Consider the following 18047-nt stretch of genomic DNA (forward strand, 5'->3'; position numbering starts at 1 on the left):
GTGCTTGGATGTAGCTTACGAATTACTACACCCAGACCCCTTCATGAACGAATCTCCAATGGCACTGTAGCCAGTAGATCAAATGAGTCCCGAACAAGTGGTGATGTGTCGGTCTCTCTCCTCCATCCCAAACCAGGCGTCGAGTTGGTCACAGGGTGGTTTCTCAAACTTGGATCATTGCCCCATCGTTTTCCTGCAAGATTCACAGAGTCAGGAGATGTCGGGGAACGGTGGCAGGTGAAAAGTGCAGACGTCGGGCAGGGGAATGCGGGGAGCCATCACCGCTGACATGCAGTAAGATGTTTCACATGTCTCGCAAAGAAGAGCTGTCCATTTCCTCCCATCATGTCTCGAGGTTGATAGTCTTTCCAAATCGCGCATACAGCTCCACCTTCAGCTGCGTCATTTCCTCCCGAATGGTGGCCATCTTGTCCTCCAACTCCCCGATTTCCTCCTCGATCTTGGCTGTTGAGAGGCCAAGGAGCTCCTGTGCCTGTGGTAGCGGCAGGTGGAAGAAGGCGTCTCCAATCTTGTACCTGGTAAATGTCAGAGCATGTGGCGGGAGATAATGATGCAGGAAGCAGAGAAAAACTCACGGAACAAGGTCATCCTCGTCGGCGAGCTCAAGTTCCGTCGTGATGTCGTCAAGCTCTTCCTTTTCTTTCTGTGCGGGGTTCAGCAAGGCTAGTTTCTGAAGCTGTGAACAGAGTTGTCTCACGTTTTTTACTTTGAGCTCCTCCTCGAGTGTGAGTTCGTGGGAGTGGAGGCGGCTGAATTTATTGATCTTGTCCTGATCCTCACGGCGGACCTCGATCTCATCCCCTACTGCATCCTCCTCCTCCTTGGTCAACTGGGTGAGAGTTAGCAATGTTGACAGCAGAATTCACAGGCCCATCGACGGAAATCTTACCATTCTCCTGCTCAAATTCATCTTGGCGGGTTTTGTCTATTTTCCTCTATTCCACGCAACGAGGATATCTGGAAGTTCAAGAAGGGTTGTCGTCTTGTCAGGCAGAAAGCTGTCGTTCAACTCGGTGGGATGGGGGGGACCCCACCATCAGAGATCTACAAGGTTGAAGGTGGGGCGAGGTCTGTTTATTCTCCGATTGGCCAGACACCTTTGAAACCTGCAAGTCAACAAACAAGCACCAGCACTTCTTTCATCATCATCAACCTCGTTTTCTCAATTCTTCTTGAAAGGTGTCGGTCTTTCATCTCATTTATCTATTGCTCTCTTCAAGAGTCACTGTGTGCCACGCGTTTTATCAACAATTCCAGCAGTCAAAATGCCCGGTCAAAAGCTGTATCCACGTGCGACGGTCAAGAAAATCGTCAAGGCTCACTCCAATTGCAGCGTGAGCAAGAACGCAGATGTCATGGTATGCCATTTTCAAGTCTTTATTCACGCGTGTTTTTGGGACTAACCAGGATTTAGATCTTTCTGGACTACATGCTGTTTATGCAAGAGTAAGCTCATCATCACCCATCCCTATGAGATGGCACATACTGACTGAAAGTAGTCTGGTGAAAGAAGCCTCCATTGAAGCCAAAAAGGGTGGTGAAAGGGGCATCACGGCACGCAGTGTGAAGAAGGTGACGGCGGTAAGCAACCCTACTCTCGTTTGCAAAGCACTGGCTGACCTTGTGTTTTCTAGGATTCATTGGCCAAGTTCAAAGGATGAATGACAAGGCGACAAGGCCAAGGGACCCAAAACTAGTTTTGCCGTTGGCTTCGTATTATTGTATGCAGAGAATGGCTTGATGACGCCGTGTCTGTTCACTGAGGTCCGGTCAAAGCCCGGCAGAGTGGGGATCAACCCGGCCGAGACGGAGCCCGCGACCGAGAGAGAGATCGGGTGTGGGGAGGTGTGCACCGAGATGGATGAATGCGAATATCTCGGAGTAGGAGACATTGTGTGACTGCAAATCAGAACACTTTATGTCTATAGGTGGGCACCATGCAGCTGGTAATCAAACCAATATAGATGGTTGAGTAGGCACCCGTTGTCTATGGTTATGCTGCCTTGTTGTTTCCTGCTGCTTCTGCACGGTTCCAAACCCTCAGCCTGAGCCTCCAAAGGGCAGCCAATCGTGTGTGAGGCGTGGACGGCTTGGCCCATGCTTTCAGAAATCCGGGGCGGGAAGGAGCTCCCAAAAGAAAGAAAGCACGCCGCTTTCTTTTGCAGCTTCAAATTTTCAAGTCGACTCTTTATTTACTTGATACCTTGCCTACATAAACCTACCAATCTCTGTTTTTTCCGATTTCTGCTGAGAAGTCGTGAGCCAATCTCGAATTGCCACCATTTCTTGCATCCCACCTCCCACCTCCTCCCACCAAGCAACCTAGCCACCGACTCCATCCGTCTGGTCTCTACCCCACAATTAGCGGCGCCTTAAGACCAGAGCTCTCTGTTTGGGCTGAACACTCACCACAACACCACAGCTCAATTGTACTATTCACATCGAACCGCCATGGCTCCCACTACTGTCCAGAATCCTCCGGCGCCCGTCGAGTCCAAAACCGCCCAGAAGAAGAAGGCCAAGGCTGCTGCTGCTGCTGTCAAGGCCGCTACCGGCACCGAGTCTCCTGCCCCTGCTTCCGTTGCCGGCGGCGAGAACCCAGATGACAGCTCTGAGAATGGCTACATCCGCGAGCTTTCCAAGTAGGCAGTATCCCCAGACAAAATGAGTCGATTCAATTGCTGACGCATCGTGCTTGCAGGAACATCCGCAACCTCAACAAGAAGATCGTAAGTTGGCTGCCACGCCACTCCCACCTCGCCTGCTCCCATCCGCTGACCGATTTCCTAGTCTAATGGTGCTAGAATCGAGAATTTGATCAACGAGCATAGTGGCAAGTCGCTCGAGGAGCTCGTAGCTGCCAAGATCATCAATGCCGACCAGGCTGCCTCGCACCTGAAACGCCCCTCCCTTCAGAACCAGCTCGCCCAGTTCGAGAAGGAGCTTGCCATGCACAAGCAGATCGAGGCCGACCACCGTTCCCATCTGAGCCAGCTGGAGACTACGCTGAAGGAGAAGTTCGAGAAGGAGAAGGAGGAGCTTGTTGCTGAGACAAAGCAAAAGGTCGAGGCCGAGGCCGACGAGAAACTGAGGGGCTACCTTTTGGCTCTCTCGCAGTTCCTTCGTCTCGCTGCTGCCCGCCGTCTCGCCGAGGCTGATAGCTCGATTGATGAGAATGCGGCTATCGAAGGTGTTCTTCTCCATATCTACTGTGGTGATAATGATTCCGTCACCGAGATGCTCAAGTTGGTCCAGGGATCAGATGAGCGCGTCCTTGGTGTTGAGGGGAGGTTACTGAAGACTACCTGCAAGTTGCTGATCGGTCGCTATTGTCAAAGGTGTGCTAACTCTTTGTAGTTGCCGATATCAAGGAGGAGGCTTATGCCCATCTGAACCCAAACTACAAGCGTCCCAAGCCAACCGAGCCCGAGTTTGCGGAAGAGCTGAAGTTGGACGAGTACGAGTCGACCGTTTTGGTCGAGACTGACCCAACAGTTGCCAATGCCGGTCTCACCGAGGTTGACGATGGCTCTGCCGTCGCTTTGACAAACGGCCATGGCCAGGACGTCTCGTCTGCTAGCGGCGGTGCTCCCGGCAACGCCGATGTCGCCGACAGCGCCGCCAATGCCGCTGGCGAGAACCAGTGGGATACCGGCAACACCATCTCGGACTCGCAGGAATGGGTTAGTGTCAACGTTCCCCGCGATCTCGGCGAGACGGAGACCGGTGCGGCCGCTACGCCTGCCCAGCCTACTGCCCCGGTTACCAACCAGTCGTGGGCTGACGAGCATCCCGAGACGGCGGCCGAGGCTACCACCCCTGCCGATGATGGATTTCACCAGGTCCCGAGCCGCAGCCGTGGCAGCCGTGATGGTGGCCACCGTGGTCGTGGCGGTTTCCGTGGCCGCGGTGGTGGTTTCCGCGGTGATGGCCGTGGACGCGGTCGTGGCCGTGGTGGTGATCGCGGGGGTTTCCCCTCGCGTCCTCGCCGGGAAGAAAGCCAGGGTTAGTAATCCTGGTCTGATCGTTTCTGGGATGGGCGCACACAGGGTTGATCTCGTCTCGCATCTCTGGTTGACCAGAGTGTTCGTCGTTGTGCATTTCATGGTTTTGACGGCGTTTCCCATATGATTGCACGCACACATACCAAAAACAGGAATTCACACAGGAGCATGGCTTGTATGAGCTTTTTAGAAAGAGAAAAAGGAGGGTTACTTAATTTTCATTGCGGCCGCTTCTGCAGGCCTTAATTGGCAATGTACATTACAAAGGGCATCAACAAAAAACGGACTCTGGAGGGAAACATCATGGGTGGCGCGGCGGAGAGATATGGTGGCAACTACAGGACATGAAATGGCGGGGCGGACGGACTTTATGAACAGGGTGAACAACATAATCAAGCAAAGTCCTAGGACGACACGGGACTTGCGAGACGAGCTTAATTAGGTTGGGTGTTTGTGAACTGCGGTTTTTTTTTTTTTGGTTTTTTTTATGGGCGCAGGTATGGAACGAGTTGCTTGTCTGGTGGGCTCTCTGGCTCTCTTTTTGAAGGGGGAAAAAAGGGGGTCTGGAGTTGTATCATAGGATGGGCGAAAATAAATACTTGGCTCATACTATTATTTGCGTGTGAATTGTGTTGTTGATTTTTGATGTCCCTGTCGCACCACCAAAACCATACACCCAGCAGCAACAGAGCCACGGTCCAATCAGGGCTGAAAGACACCTCTCGACGGGGTGATTTCTTTACTTGAACCCCCTGAACGGTGTCCCCAGGGCTCTCCCCTTGTCGTCGAATTTAACGCCTTCTCTTCTGAGGAGTTCTTTTTTCTCGATGAGGGCGTCTACGCCTCCTACACCGTCGGGGCTTTTGCGGGAGATTTTGCCTTTGAAGCCGCCTAGGGAGTTGCCTGTTGCTAGGACGCGGTGGCTTTATCCTCGAGTTAGCTTTCAAGTATGATGGAAGGGGGGGCAAACATACCAGGGAACCCCGGGAGCAAAGGGGTTTTTCCTTAGGGCGTTGCCGACTGCTCGGGGGGAAGACTTCAGATGTGTGGACATTAAGGCGTAGGTTGTGAAGGAGCCTGGGGGGATGGTGAGGAGGAGGTGGTAGACTTTTTTTTCGAAGGGTGTGATTTTGGGGGAGGTGTTGATTAGGGTTTTGTAGTTTGGGGGTTGGGGGGCGGTGGAGATGGAGGAGTGTTTTCTTTTGGTGGTGGTTGTGGTGGTGGCGGTGGTTGTGAGGAGAGGGGTTGTTGTTGATGGGGGTGTGGGAGGGAAGAATGCTGGGGAGTCTCTGGGGGAGGGGAATGTGAAGGGGGTCGTTGGGGGGGCTGTTAGGGTTGTCATTGTGGCGTTGATTGGGCGGTTGATTCAGTTGTGGTTTGGAGATGATGGAGGGAATATCGATTATTGCGGTGAAGTCAAGCTCCGGGATGAGATGGGGTGGCGATTTTATGGAGTTGATCAACGAAGCACAAAAATCTGGAGCAAAAAGGATATTGCTTCAGCGTATGAATGGAGGTGTAAGAAGTTATTCCAAATTCTTGTGAGGAAAGTCAAACGGTGATCTTTGTCCATGATTACCAAGACGGACCGATGTCACTCCAAGGGCGCGTCTCATCAAGCGTGCACGTGGCTAGGAAGCGCGTCGATGGTGCGCTGTCACGTGATGCCACCCTCTTGATATCGATGAGACGGTCTTCAGCTCGTGGTCGATAGAACAACAAACAGGAAGAAAGTGGAATATCCAACCCTTTGCGGTTCGTATTATTCATACCTATCTATTCAGCTGGTACACACTCAAGGTTTCTTCGCCATTGGACAAGCAGGAGCTCGCCGCTCGTTCTTTCCTCGTTCACAGAGCCTCGGTCAGAAACCGGGCAACAGGAAAGTGCAACTGGCATTTGTTGGCAGTTTCTGTTAACCCGAAGGGTGATTCGAGGCCAGGGACCCTTCTTATTTGTTGACTAGGCTTCCCACTTCAGGTTTTACTCCTTGAGAGGTTGCATTCGACCAATTCCATAGACGCTCACCAAAATCTTCGTTTGTGATTTCAACGACAGAAGTCGTTCAAATCCATCACAATACCATATACCATCATTCAAGATACCAGTAACCAAGTTTCCACTCCCAAATAAATCGAGCAGCTGTAAGCCAAACGCTCAAGTTTCATGTGACGCAGATGTAACAGTGGCGCAAGAAGGCACGGAAAGATGGTGTCGACCCCGCGACGCCCGGCCAAGCTGGTGACCGTCCCGTCAACTGAATATATTACCCTATCTTACCCATTAGCAGACCCTACATGATCAATCTTGTCATCTTTCGACTCTTGGTCAACTAAACTCAACATGAACCGCAAAATCGAATGCCGGAGTGATGGGTGTGGAAATGAGGTCTTATTCAAGCCCACTCTTGAGGGGGGCTTCAACATCCATCAGCCGAACTTAGACCACTACCACTATCGCGATCATAGGAGATCGGTAGCTGGTGGGCGACGTCTTTCTCCTTATTGCAAGCAACGTAAGGTCCCTTTCTTAGACATTGTGATGATGAGAAGGCGAACTGAGATGCGGTAGACACTTGTGCTCACTTCCACCGTGAAGAGTGCTGTACTAATAAGAAGCCTCCCCATGACACCGTTTGTGCTGTTCGTATGTTGACCCTGAAATGTCAACCTGCCGTGTGATGTGATGGTGATTAACAATGCCACCAGACACGAGATGTCCCATCCCGGACTGTCATCAAGCTCGGGCTCAGTTTCTCGACCCCAACTTTGACCCCCTCTCGAATGCTGTGCCGAGATATGCTCGCTATGAAGTGTGTGCTGACCGTATGTCTTTTCTCTCGGTAACCAAAGCTTTGATTGCTTGCTGACTGTGGTTGTGAAGACAAATGCATTGTTCCGAGGTGCGCACAGCGAAGAGCGTCGACTAGTACTACCTTCTGTCAGGCTCGTGAGTATTTCCCTCCAATTCTGACACACAGTATGGTTACTGATATCATCAAGATGGGTGCAGAGCAGACGGATGTGGCAACGAGCGCCAGGACCAGCTTGAGTGTTGTGAGAAACGTATGTGCAACCTCATTCTCTTCAAACTCTATGAAAGACGGTACTGATACGATAGCTCAAAAGACCGATGTCACGCCAGGGGCTGCGACTTGGTTGTGGAAGGCAACCATACCCTCTGTGCTCACCGTGGGTGCCACCGCTGAATCCCATCATGGACAGCTGCTAACCACCAAATGCAGATATGACATGCGAGATGAACGGCTGCGGAGGAGCAAAGCATTTTGAACCCAACAAAAAGGAATATTTGCCGTACTGCACCAACCGTATGTCCCTGCTTATTCATGAGTTTTGGTGTCCAGTCTAACCATGACATTTTTCAGATGCCACCTGCCCAGTTGCCCGATGTAAGCAGACGAGACTGGACCGACAGTCAGCTTTCTGCGATGACCATACCTGTCGAGAGAGGGGTTGCAACAAGAGCGCCAGAGTGAAGCCGTATTGTGATGATCGTTAGTCTTCCCCCTCCCTGTAACTGCAACCGAGACTGACTTTGGACAGATCGATGTGCGGAAATCGACTGCGCCTATCCTATCGCCGACAAAACTGGAAGGTTTTGCCCACTGCGTAAGAGATATTTGCTTTGCCTTGACAAGTAGTACCGGATGCTAACACGAGAACAGATACTTGCCGAGCCGAAGACTGCCTAGAGTTCGTCAACAGTTTCTCCATATACTGTCAATCCCGTGAGACCTTCTTATCTGACCACCTCTCCGGCAGATAGCAGATACTGACATCAAATAGACGGCTGCTCCAAACCCAAATGCCTCCAACAATCCATCGTCGAGTACCTCTGCCTAGACCGTAAGCCCACCCCCTCTCCCAGAAACCGCCAACTAATTAATAAAATAGACCTCAAAAAACACTATACCGCCCTCGGTCGCCGCTCTGCCCTAACCCCAGCCTCCTCCCAATTCGACACCGTCGCAACAAGCACCATAGCAGAGGACGACGATTCCTCCACTTCAGACGACAACGACGAGAGACGCCCAGGAATAAGGAATAAACCCCCTAGCCTGAAAGGCGCCTACCCGTCCTCTTCGACGTTTAGCACCACCCACAGCCATACAAGATCAGCACCCATCTTTGCCCCTAACTCCAATTCTGGCAGTGGAGGCAAAGAGACACCATTGACTACGAGGCCGAGCACAACACTCCAGATTCATACTCAGAATAATACATCTGACCCTCATCACCCCTCGCCGTCGCAAAAGGGCCCGGGGTTTTACAAGGTGAACACTGCTGCTGATGGTGGTGGTGGTGGTGGTGGTGGTGGTGATGGGGAGAGTGTTAGGGCACCGTCACCCAAGCTTGTGCCTATGCCTCTGCCTGTTCCGAGCGACGATGGGAAGACAGGTTCGAGGCCGAAGCTCATGGAGGATATAGAGGGTATGGTGTACAATCCTGAGAGGGGGTGCTGGGAGTAGTGGCCGTGCTAATTTATCTGTTGATTATTCCCATTTGTGAGATTGGAGTAGTGTGAAAGGAGAGAATCGTCCTTGATCGATTGCAAAGGGTAATTTATTATACCGTGATTTAACCGTGACCTCTCTCCAACACGACAAATCGTGCCCAACTCTATGATCCCCCTTCCCCATTACTTGCCCAAGCGTGAGAATCTCTATGATTGATTGTAATGTTTTTTTTTGGATAAAAAAAATAAAAAAAAAAAAAAAGGCCCGGAGCCCGACGCAAGAAAAGCGAACAGCGGCCTTTCCTACTGTAGCAAACCAAACACCAAACTTTAGTATAATAACGTAAGGCTAGAACAACCTGGAACCCTGAATAGATAGCCCTTAACCAGACTTTTTACTTAAGGGCCACCCGTTCGGGGCTATTCCAGCCTCACGTTACTAGGCTAATTCTTGTTTTATCACAACAGAAAAGGCCACTGTTCCCGTCTCTTGCGTAGGGCTCCGGCCCTTTTTCCTTTTTTTTTTTTTTGAAAAAAAAACTTAAAAAACTTTATACCCACTTATAGGCTCATGGGGAATCTCGATCGTTCCGTTACGCCACCACCTCTCGCAAACGCAATGACACTCCAGCCAAACATCCTCCTCCCCATCCATTCCCCTTGTGCACCCCTTCCATAGATCCTGATCGACCCCTTTTAATCCCCAGTATCAACCTCCAAATCAACCTGCACCCCATTACTAACCCCGTAATCCCCCAGCGTGATATGATCCTTAAACGGCCTCTCCCCCTGCCTCTTGAGCAAAATCTCGTGCGGCTCCCGGCCAACCTTCATGGCGACCATAATCTTGAACTGGCCGACCGTGTCGTAGGGAAAAGCGGGGATCTGGGCTTTGGTGCCCAGTCTATCATTCACCGTGACGACAATCATTTCTTCTTGTGGCGCGATGGGTTGCCTGGGCTTCTCCTTCTTTTCTTCTCTTGGCTTATCCCTTGGTCTGTCCCGTCGTGGCGAGCGCTCTCGTCTTGGGGAGCGGCGCCTGTCACGAGTGGCATCCCGTTCCCGGGGGGCAGCAGCAGAGTCGTGGTCTCGTCTGGTCGGGGAGCGATTTTGCCTTGAGCGATCGTTGTTGCTGTCGCGGTCTCTATCCCGTCTATCATCCCGATCGCGATCACGCCGGGGCGAGCGGTCGCGGTAGCCGCGCTGGAGGTTCTTGTCGCTGCTGTCTCGACCACCGCCGCGACTGTCTTCGCTAGTAGTAGGACGTTTCTCTTTCCATTTGAACCCGCCGCTGGCTTTTGGTCGTCTAGGCGGGGATCGACTTCGTGATCGTGACCGGCGACGAGGTGGTGGGTCTGCATCCGCCATTTTGGGGATTTGTTGTGGTTGTTGAGAGGAAAGAAGAAGAAAAAAGCGGTCGCAGGTTGGAGGAGGGCCTTCAAGGTGTAGAGGCACCTTAGCAGTGACGAAATTTAGGTGGGGCGCCCGGTTTGGGGTCGGTCAAGTGGCAGATGCCAAAGGGGAAAAAAGGTGAGCAAGAACATGTTAAACTAGCTAGGTAGCCATTAACAATAGAGAAATATGCTTCAAGAAGATACCTAGATAGATCCGTACGGTCTCCAACTCGCACAGAAGAGCAGAAATTCAAGAGTTGCCTATCCAAGTTTTACGCAATCGTACAAGCTGCCTGATAGACAACAAGGCGTACACACCATGCCCGAGCATTTGGCGAACACATACTTGAACAATATTGAAAAGGAGCTCCCTAGGTAGATTTCAAACACTGTAAACAGTTGGCAGTCTGGGTGTCATTCTATCCGCAGCATCCAAAACTCGTCCCCAAAGAGCTCTCACTTCAAACCAAATCACAAAGCAATAAGACAAAGCTAGGCCAAAACGTTTATTCTTTTATGCACCAGAGGTCTACATAAACACAATAGGCACCTCCTTTTTCGCCCTTTTGCCTTTTATCATCACGATGTAAAAATGCAGCGCTTCACATGCATTAAGTATCGCAGACCACACCAGACAAATGCCCCCGTAGACGCCGCCATTACTCCGAATCCAAACGCCGAAGAGTCAACAACAAGCCCAAAAATGTGCCGAAAGGAGTATCATACAATAGAAGATATAGAGAGAGAGAGAGAGAGAGAGGAAGCTGAAGGGTAAGGAACAAGAGAAGTTACAGAGCAATTCGAGGTAGCAAAGCCAGACCGCTTTACTCCTTGCTGTGCTTCTTCTTCTTCTTCTTGTGCTCCTTCTCCTTTACTGGCGCCGCCTCCTCGTCATCATCGTGCTTGCGCTTGGAGCTCTTGGTCTTGGCTGGGCTTTCGGTCTCTTCTGTTGGCTCCTTGGACTTCTTCTTCTCCTTCTTGTCCTTCTTCTCGCTCTTGTCCTTCTTCTCCTTATTTTCCTTCTTCTCCTTCTTCTCCTTCTTCTCCTTCTTGCTGGCCTTCTCCTCATCGGCAGGCGCGTCCTCCATCTCGACCTCCTCAATGAGGGGCTTGGCAGTCTCGGCCTCAGCGGCGACACCGTCGGCATCGGCGTTGTACTTGCGGGCCTCCTTGATGTCCCACTTGGGGACAGTGATGTTGTTGGGGTTGGGGCCGAGCTTGGTGGAGATGGGCTTACCCTCCATCAAGCGCAGGCTGTTCTCGAGCTTGGCGCGAGACTTGATGCCGAGCTCGGCGCGAGTCTCATCATCGACATCCTCGTCGAACTCGGAAAGAGCATCAGTGCGCACACCAAGGGCGACCTTGGCGGCGAGCTGACGGGCAATCTTACCCTTGTTGTTACCAGAAGCCTGGCCAACGAGGGAGGCGTGGTAGATGAGACCATACTTGGGGGTCGCGTGCTTGGTCTTGAGGGCACGGAAAAGAGCCTTTTCGGCACCGAGAATCTGGATGGTAGAACCGGGGTTCTTGGCCAAGCTGATGAGGGAACCAGCGTGGGCAATAAGACGAGCACCAACAAGGGCGCCGAGAAGCTCGGTCATGTTGGGGGAGATGGCCTTCATGCGGTTCTCGAGGTACTCGGAAAGCTGCTTGCGGTACTCGGAAAGAGCAATGACACGTTCAGCGAGAAGCTTGATGTTGTTGAGATCCTCCTCGTTGATCTCGGTACCCATGGAAATATCAGCGGCAGACTTGACGGCAGCCTCGATTTCGTGAGGGAGAATTTCGGAAAGGTCGGTCTCAGGAGCGTTGGTGCGGACACCCAGAGTAACGATAATCTTGGCATAAGAGAGGTTGTCGGGCAAAATCTTGGCCAACTCGGGGAAGTGCCAGCCGTACCATTCCTTGACGCGCATGGCATAGGTGTTGAGCTCCTTGTCCAAATCGTCAAGGAGGGAAACGGCGTGGACAATCATGATGTCGACCTTCTCGGGAGAGAACTTGAGCTTGTGGCGGGAGAGGGAGTGGGCCAGACCCAGAGACATCTCCTTGAAGTTTTCAGGGAGCATGCCGGGGACAAGCTCGGGAAGATGTTGTCTGATGGCGCGGAAGAGCTCATTCGTGGTGCTATCGGAGATGGGCTTGATGTTGAGCTCAGGCAGCTTCTTGATGGAGGCGCCAAGCTTGCTCTCGGCAACGGCAAGGGTGACCTTCTTCTCATCCTTGAACTCGTTGAGGAGGTTCTGGAGGCGTGGTGTGACCTTGCCTTCTACGAGGCCCGAGATTTCCTCGAGAGCCGAGGCGGCGCTGTCGAATTTGGCAAACTCCTTGTACTTGATCCTGTTGCGATGGTTGGTACTGGTTCTTGCTGTCAAGGTTTTTCGGTGGCTGGGTGAAAACTTACTCCTTGACGATTTTCTCAGTGGTGGAAAGACGGTCGGTCAGGTTGTCGTCCTCCAAGAGCTTCTTGTCGGAAGCCTTGAACAGGCCATAACTGCATTGGCGAGTTAGCTGTCATGTTCAATGCCGGCTCAGGTGTGTCGCGACTCTTGTTCAAGTCAAGCAGTCGCAATCGCGTCTCTACAGAGAGAAGGGCCCATTGAACAGTCGGCACTTACCCGGCGCTGGTTTCGGTAAGAATGAAAAGACCCATGGCGACAAAGTGCGATGCTGAGCCGATGTGCTCCTGCAGTTGTCGTGGGAAGTGGTGGGAAACAGCTGTCGATGGGTGCCGTTCTTTCTGTTCACCAGAACCTTCAAGCAGCAGCAAAAAAAAAAGTCAAGAGCGAAAGATCAATTTTTTTTACCACCAGTTGGAGTTCGCAGGTGGGGGCAGTGTGGGCCCGTGCGTTGTACCAAGGTGCTTTTTAGACTTCACCGCAGGCACCACAAAGCCAAGCCAAGAGCTGACTGAGGCTTGATGGCTGCTGTTGCGTCGTCGTTGTTGCTGCACGGTCCACCTACCTACTACACCTTGAGACCAACCAAGACAACCAAGTTCCCGTCACACATCAACGCCGCCTTGAGCCGCGCCTCACCTTCAAGCTTCCTCTCCAACAACACTTAGGAGACTGACTCTCTGTCACGGTCATCTAAACCTCCAAGCTTCAGATCAACATTGCCCAACATGGAGGGCCTCTTCTTCAACGTCAACAATGGGTATGTAACATAACACCTCCATATGTATCTGCATGATGCATCACTTACCCCAAGGGTCCCCATCACTGACACTGACACCCCCCCGCAAAGCTACCTGGAGGGCATCATCCGCGGCTACCGCAACGGCCTCCTCACCAGCACAAACTACACCAACATGACCCAATGCGAAACCATCGACGACCTCAAACTCCAGCTCGGCCCCGCATACGGCGACTTTCTCTCCACCCTGCCCCCCAACCCATCCACCTCCAGTCTCGCCACAAAGACAACCGAGAAGCTCGTCTCCGAGTTCCGCTACGTTCGCGCCAACGCAGTGGGCTCCCTCGCCAAGTTCATGGATTACATCACCTACGGGTACATGATTGACAATGTCGCCCTCCTCATCACCGGCACCCTCCACGAGCGCGACACCCGCGAGCTCCTCGATCGGTGCCACCCCCTGGGTTGGTTCGAGACCATGCCTGTTCTTTGTGTGGCCACCAACATCGAGGAGCTCTACAACAGCGTTCTCATCGAAACCCCCTTGGCCCCTTACTTCAAAGGCAGCCTCTCCCACCAAGACCTGGACGAGCTCAACATTGAGATCGTGAGAAACACACTCTACAAGAACTACCTGGAGGATTTCTACAACTTTGTCAACACCCACCCCGACATGGCGGGCACCCCGACAAGCGAGGTCATGACGGAAATTCTCGAGTTTGAGGCGGACAGGCGGGCGATCAACATCACGTTGAACTCGTTTGGGACGGAGCTGTCGAAGCAGGACCGTAACAAGTTGTATCCCACTTTTGGCCGGCTCTATCCCGAGGGGACGTTGATGTTGTCGAGGGCGGATGATTTTGAAGGGGTGAGGCTTGCGGTGGAGGGGGTGCACGATTACAAGTCGTTTTTTGAGGCTGCGGGACTAGGAGGTGGTCCGGGGGGACCGGGGAATATGGGAGGGGGTTCGGGGTCGGATGGGAAGAGCTTGGAGGATATGTTTTATCAGAAGGAGATGGAGATATGCAAGGGGGCGTTTACGAGGCAGTTTGGGGCGAGTATTATTTATGCTTTTGTTAAGCTGAAGGAGCAGGTATGTTTTTCCTCTCTGCTTTTTCACAAATGGTTATGGAACTAACACGATGAATAGGAGGTCCGCAATATTCAGTGGATATCTGAGTGCATAGCTCAGAACCAAAAGGAGCGCATTGGTAATTACATCAGTGTGTTCTGACCTGGTTTTGGGCGGATGGTTTGGTGTCTTTTTTCATTGTCAGGCTGAGCTTGATGTCTCTATAGTATTAATGCGCCCTGTTCAGAAGCATGCGTTTTGACTTTTTATTTGCTCTTTTTGTACTCGTAGCACCCTAGGCAGGCGTATTGGCGATGTGGAATCTTTACAACGACGAGACCTTGTGTCGTCTCTCTCTCACAATGGCGGGGTTTGTCTCGTCTCTTTTGGTTCGGTATTGTGTATATTGTACATAGAGGACGTTATACATCTTGCTGTCTTTTTTATACACATCTCACTTTTTTTGCTTTCCCAGGGGGTATAATTCATTAAACCTCGATCTGGTTCTTCCAGCACGCCGGGGTGATGCCCAGCGTTTTGAGCATAAACTGCCACCGCTCACTCCCCCTCTCCTTCTTCTCCATGTACTTGAGAAGCCGTTGCCTCTTGTGGAGGAGCAATCTCAGACTCCTCTTGTTGTTCTTGTCCTTGTAGCCCTTGTGCCCCTCGAGCGAGAGAGCCACGGCTCTGATCTTGGAGGTTAGAATGGCGATCTGGACCTCGCTGCTTCCCGTGTCTGGGCCGGCGCGGACGGGCTTGGGTCCCTGCGGGGCGTTGATGGAGGGGTGGGGGGCGGCGTGGTCGAGGGTGACGTCGGTGACGTGACGGCCAAAGGTCTCGATGCAGCGGCGCTTGTTGGCGTGTTTCCTGTCCTTTGCGGAGCCGTTGTTGAGGTCTGTGATGCGCTGGAGGGCGATGATGGCCTTTGAGACGTTCTCCTCGTGCTGTTTGAGGTCGGTGTGGGTGTCCTCGTCGAGGGGTTTGGTCAGGCGCTTGGACTGCTCAATGGCCTGCTCGATCTCTTCTTTGGTGAGGAGGTAGTTGGCCAGGTGGGTGGAGGTGGGGAGCTCGTGAGGGGGGGCGAGGGGGTTGCCGTCGCCGTCGACTGGGGGGGTGGAGAGGGGGGCTTGTCCGCCCGAGTCGAAGGATTCGACGAAGGGGGTGGTGATGCCGTGGATGGGGGAGCCCCAGGCTTCTTTGCGTTCGGCTTCGAGCTCGGCGCGGCGGCGGAGGTTGGCGTTTTTGCGCTGTTGGGTTTGGGCCCAGCCGTAGGGGTCTTGCTTCATGCGGCGCTTCATTTCCTTGCGCTTTTCTTTGGTCTTTTGGGAAACATTGGCTGTCTGGATGAGGGGGAGGTGGGACAGGGCTGGGGTTGTCGTCGAGGCGGGAGATGGGCGGAGGCATACTGGGGGGTTGTGTTAGTTGCGCATGTCTCTATATCAGGCGCAAGATAGAAGGCAGCTGAGGTATAGCTTACGCGAAAGGGTTCGCAGCCCCTGGGGGACGGGTAACCTGGGAGGCATCTTGACTTGGTTGGCGTTGAGGGTGGTCTCCCAGCGCTCTCCGGACCTTCAATCGCTATCCGTACGTCGGCTCACTGCTCACAACTTTCTCACGGCTGGCCTGCATCTCCCAGATTTTGGGGCCGTTTGCGCTAGACTGGGCCAGGACTAGCGGATGTTCACCTCTCCCGACAGGGTCCCTCAACTCGGCGAGACGGAGCCTCAAAATTCCGGGGCTGAATTCTGCCTGGCAAAAGCGGTCAGTAGCACTTCACTTCAGCAGCTGGCACTCGGACCGGCAGAATCACCTGCCCAGTGCACCCCCGGCTCGCCAACCACACAACCCTGGCGGGGCACCCCACACAAAATCAATTGTGTGTGCCAAATTCCTGTAGCTCCGCCTTGCAGCCGTCGCGGAGTCCCGAAAAAATATATCCCACCAGAACGTCAATAGCCTCGACCTCTTTCTCCCGTCGACACGTCCTGCCGCGAGAAAGCACCGTCAAAATGGCTCCCGCTAACCTCCCCTCCATCTTCAATGCCACCAGCCAGGACATTGAGCAGCTCCTCGCTGCTCAGTGCCACATCGGCTCCAAGAAGTACGATCATCTCGAATCTCGAAAAGCTGACGATCTTTTGCTAACCTCACTTTCACAGCTTGGGTGTCCATGCGCAGCGTAAATAATCCCCTCACGACCGATTGACGAACGAAGAGAAGATTGGGTTATCTGACAGGTTTCTGCTTGTAGCCTACCTCTGGAAGACTCGCGCCGACGGTGTGAACATCATCAACATCGGCAAGACCTGGTATGTGGAGGAAACTCGGCTCGGCGAAGCTATTCGCGAAGAACGGGCCAACACCACGAATTCGAGAAGGAAGTGTGGAGATTAACACTGTTTGCAGGGAGAAGATCGTTCTCGCTGCCCGCATCATCGCCGCCATTGACAACCCGAGCGATGTCTGCGTCATCTCTGCCCGTCCCTACGGTCAGCGTGCCGTCCTCAAGTTCGCCGCCCACACCGGCGCTCAGGCCATTGCTGGTCGCTTCACCCCCGGTTCTTTCACCAACTACATCACCCGGTCGTTCAAGGAGCCCCGCCTGATCGTTGTCACCGATCCCCGCACTGATGCCCAGGCTATCAAGGAGGCTTCGTACGTCAACATCCCCGTCATCGCCCTCTGCGATACCGACTCTCCCACCGAGTACGTCGATGTTGCCATCCCCACCAACAACAAGGGTCGCCACTCCATCGGTCTCGTCTGGTGGATGCTCGCCCGTGAGGTCCTCCGCCTCCGCGGCACCATTTACAACCGCGAGGCTCCCTGGGACGTTATGGTCGATCTCTACTTTTGTATGTATACCCCTATTTTCGTCGCAGAAAGGACAAGAACTAACTCGGCATCACAGACCGCGACCCCGAGGCTGAGGCTGAGGAGAAGGTCGAGGAGGAGAAGCTCCCCGGCGTTGATGAGGAGGGTGTTGCCGCCATCGAGTCCGGCTTCCCCGCTGCTGGTGGTGACTGGGAGGCTGCTCCCGCTGCCTTCCCCGCTGCCGGTGCTGCCACTGGTGAGTGGTCCGAGGCCCAGGGTGCCCAGTGGGAGACTGGCACTGGTGCTCCCGCTGCCGACTGGGCTGCTGAGCCCGCCAAGGAGTCTTCGTGGTAGACGACTTTGAGAAAATAAAAAGCAATTTGGGGTCAGGCGTATCGGCGATATGGGCTCTGGCTTGACTACTTGTCAACACTTTTTCTCTTTCTCCCCTTTCTCCAGGCTGGCTCTCAGGCTTTTCGTTTGCAACCATTGTGTCCTTGGCGCAGGTAAAATTGACCTGCACTAATGAGGGAAAGATATCCTCTTTGGTGGCTGTCTCTGTTGCTGCCGCTGGAGAGGGGGAATGCCCTGTGGGGTCAAGAAGAGGTGGACTTGATCGTTATCTCGCCTCGCCTCGGTACGGTTGTATTTTGGACTGGGGCAATCTGGTCTAGATGGGGGGAATGTTTAGACTTTTTAGCTAACGGGAGCTGACCTGCCCTACTTTTGTGGTACTTTGTGATGTTTGATGTGTGATTATGTTTCCAAAGGCTGGACTTTTTAGTGACTCTGATCATATCATGAAAAGGGGCTTCTTTGAGGGGACTTGGGCTGGGGGTGGCTTTGACCCTGTAAATTGAGAGTCTCGAAGAGAAGAGTTTGGTCCTCGGGAAGGTACATTGTATTGATGTGGGTACTCTTTTCAAGAATTGGGAATTCACAGTCAGCCCGTCGGATGCTTTCTTTGGATTTGATGATTCTGTCTGACAATGGGGGGTTGCGATTGATGTGTTCATCTTCATGGTCAACGGGGATGGGAAACGGTTTGTGCTCTCTTTCATGGGGCCGACGAGGAAAAAATAGAAAATATTCGCTCCTAGCCAACAGGGAGAAAGGTATAGTGGAAAA

The 18047-nt window shown here is 52.9% G+C and overlaps 10 protein-coding genes across 10 annotated transcripts, besides 1 other annotated feature; 5 read left to right on the top strand and 5 right to left on the bottom strand.

Moving 5' to 3' along the window:
• Positions 1-343: 343 nt before the first annotated feature.
• Positions 344-931, bottom strand: PODANS_6_4850 (uncharacterized protein; the record flags this gene model as incomplete). The annotated part of the gene is made up of 4 exons (XM_001909950.1): positions 344-536; positions 597-664; positions 719-850; positions 911-931. 4 exons carry the CDS (start codon positions 929-931, stop codon positions 344-346), a joined length of 414 nt encoding a protein of 137 aa, XP_001909985.1.
• Positions 932-1286: 355 nt separating this feature from the next.
• PODANS_6_4860 (uncharacterized protein) lies at positions 1287-1682 on the top strand (the record flags this gene model as incomplete). Its single annotated transcript, XM_001909951.1, has 4 exons — positions 1287-1379; positions 1436-1467; positions 1521-1602; positions 1656-1682. 4 exons carry the CDS (start codon positions 1287-1289, stop codon positions 1680-1682), a joined length of 234 nt encoding a protein of 77 aa, XP_001909986.1.
• Positions 1683-2472: 790 nt separating this feature from the next.
• PODANS_6_4870 (uncharacterized protein) lies at positions 2473-4031 on the top strand (the record flags this gene model as incomplete). The annotated part of the gene is made up of 4 exons (XM_001909952.1): positions 2473-2663; positions 2723-2750; positions 2812-3328; positions 3379-4031. The coding sequence occupies 4 exons, from the start codon at positions 2473-2475 to the stop codon at positions 4029-4031; spliced, it is 1389 nt and encodes a 462-aa protein (XP_001909987.1).
• Positions 4032-4764: 733 nt separating this feature from the next.
• PODANS_6_4880 (uncharacterized protein) lies at positions 4765-5367 on the bottom strand (the record flags this gene model as incomplete). The annotated part of the gene is made up of 2 exons (XM_001909953.1): positions 4765-4948; positions 5000-5367. 2 exons carry the CDS (start codon positions 5365-5367, stop codon positions 4765-4767), a joined length of 552 nt encoding a protein of 183 aa, XP_001909988.1.
• Positions 5368-6368: 1001 nt separating this feature from the next.
• PODANS_6_4890 (uncharacterized protein) lies at positions 6369-7394 on the top strand (the record flags this gene model as incomplete). The annotated part of the gene is made up of 7 exons (XM_001909954.1): positions 6369-6540; positions 6597-6671; positions 6734-6844; positions 6909-6978; positions 7038-7090; positions 7170-7220; positions 7270-7394. 7 exons carry the CDS (start codon positions 6369-6371, stop codon positions 7392-7394), a joined length of 657 nt encoding a protein of 218 aa, XP_001909989.1.
• Positions 7395-9197: 1803 nt separating this feature from the next.
• On the bottom strand, positions 9198-9869 carry PODANS_6_4900 (uncharacterized protein; the record flags this gene model as incomplete). Its single annotated transcript, XM_001909955.1, has 1 exon — positions 9198-9869. The coding sequence occupies one exon, from the start codon at positions 9867-9869 to the stop codon at positions 9198-9200; it is 672 nt and encodes a 223-aa protein (XP_001909990.1).
• An 850-nt stretch (positions 9870-10719) lies between these two features.
• Positions 10720-12548, bottom strand: PODANS_6_4910 (uncharacterized protein; the record flags this gene model as incomplete). The annotated part of the gene is made up of 3 exons (XM_001909956.1): positions 10720-12235; positions 12300-12389; positions 12514-12548. 3 exons carry the CDS (start codon positions 12546-12548, stop codon positions 10720-10722), a joined length of 1641 nt encoding a protein of 546 aa, XP_001909991.1.
• Positions 11332-11427: a repeat region (rgion duplique sur le chromosome 6).
• A 474-nt stretch (positions 12549-13022) lies between the features above and the next one.
• On the top strand, positions 13023-14267 carry PODANS_6_4920 (uncharacterized protein; the record flags this gene model as incomplete). The annotated part of the gene is made up of 3 exons (XM_001909957.1): positions 13023-13054; positions 13145-14126; positions 14184-14267. 3 exons carry the CDS (start codon positions 13023-13025, stop codon positions 14265-14267), a joined length of 1098 nt encoding a protein of 365 aa, XP_001909992.1.
• A 326-nt stretch (positions 14268-14593) lies between these two features.
• On the bottom strand, positions 14594-15628 carry PODANS_6_4930 (uncharacterized protein; the record flags this gene model as incomplete). The annotated part of the gene is made up of 2 exons (XM_001909958.1): positions 14594-15510; positions 15583-15628. The coding sequence occupies 2 exons, from the start codon at positions 15626-15628 to the stop codon at positions 14594-14596; spliced, it is 963 nt and encodes a 320-aa protein (XP_001909993.1).
• Positions 15629-16114: 486 nt separating this feature from the next.
• On the top strand, positions 16115-17273 carry PODANS_6_4950 (uncharacterized protein; the record flags this gene model as incomplete). The annotated part of the gene is made up of 5 exons (XM_001909959.1): positions 16115-16206; positions 16265-16284; positions 16357-16414; positions 16512-16960; positions 17017-17273. The coding sequence occupies 5 exons, from the start codon at positions 16115-16117 to the stop codon at positions 17271-17273; spliced, it is 876 nt and encodes a 291-aa protein (XP_001909994.1).
• Positions 17274-18047: the final 774 nt, after the last annotated feature.

Source organism: Podospora anserina, chromosome 6 (genome assembly GCF_000226545.1).
Source record: "Podospora anserina S mat+ genomic DNA chromosome 6, supercontig 2".
Taxonomy (NCBI): Eukaryota; Fungi; Ascomycota; class Sordariomycetes; order Sordariales; family Podosporaceae; genus Podospora; species Podospora anserina.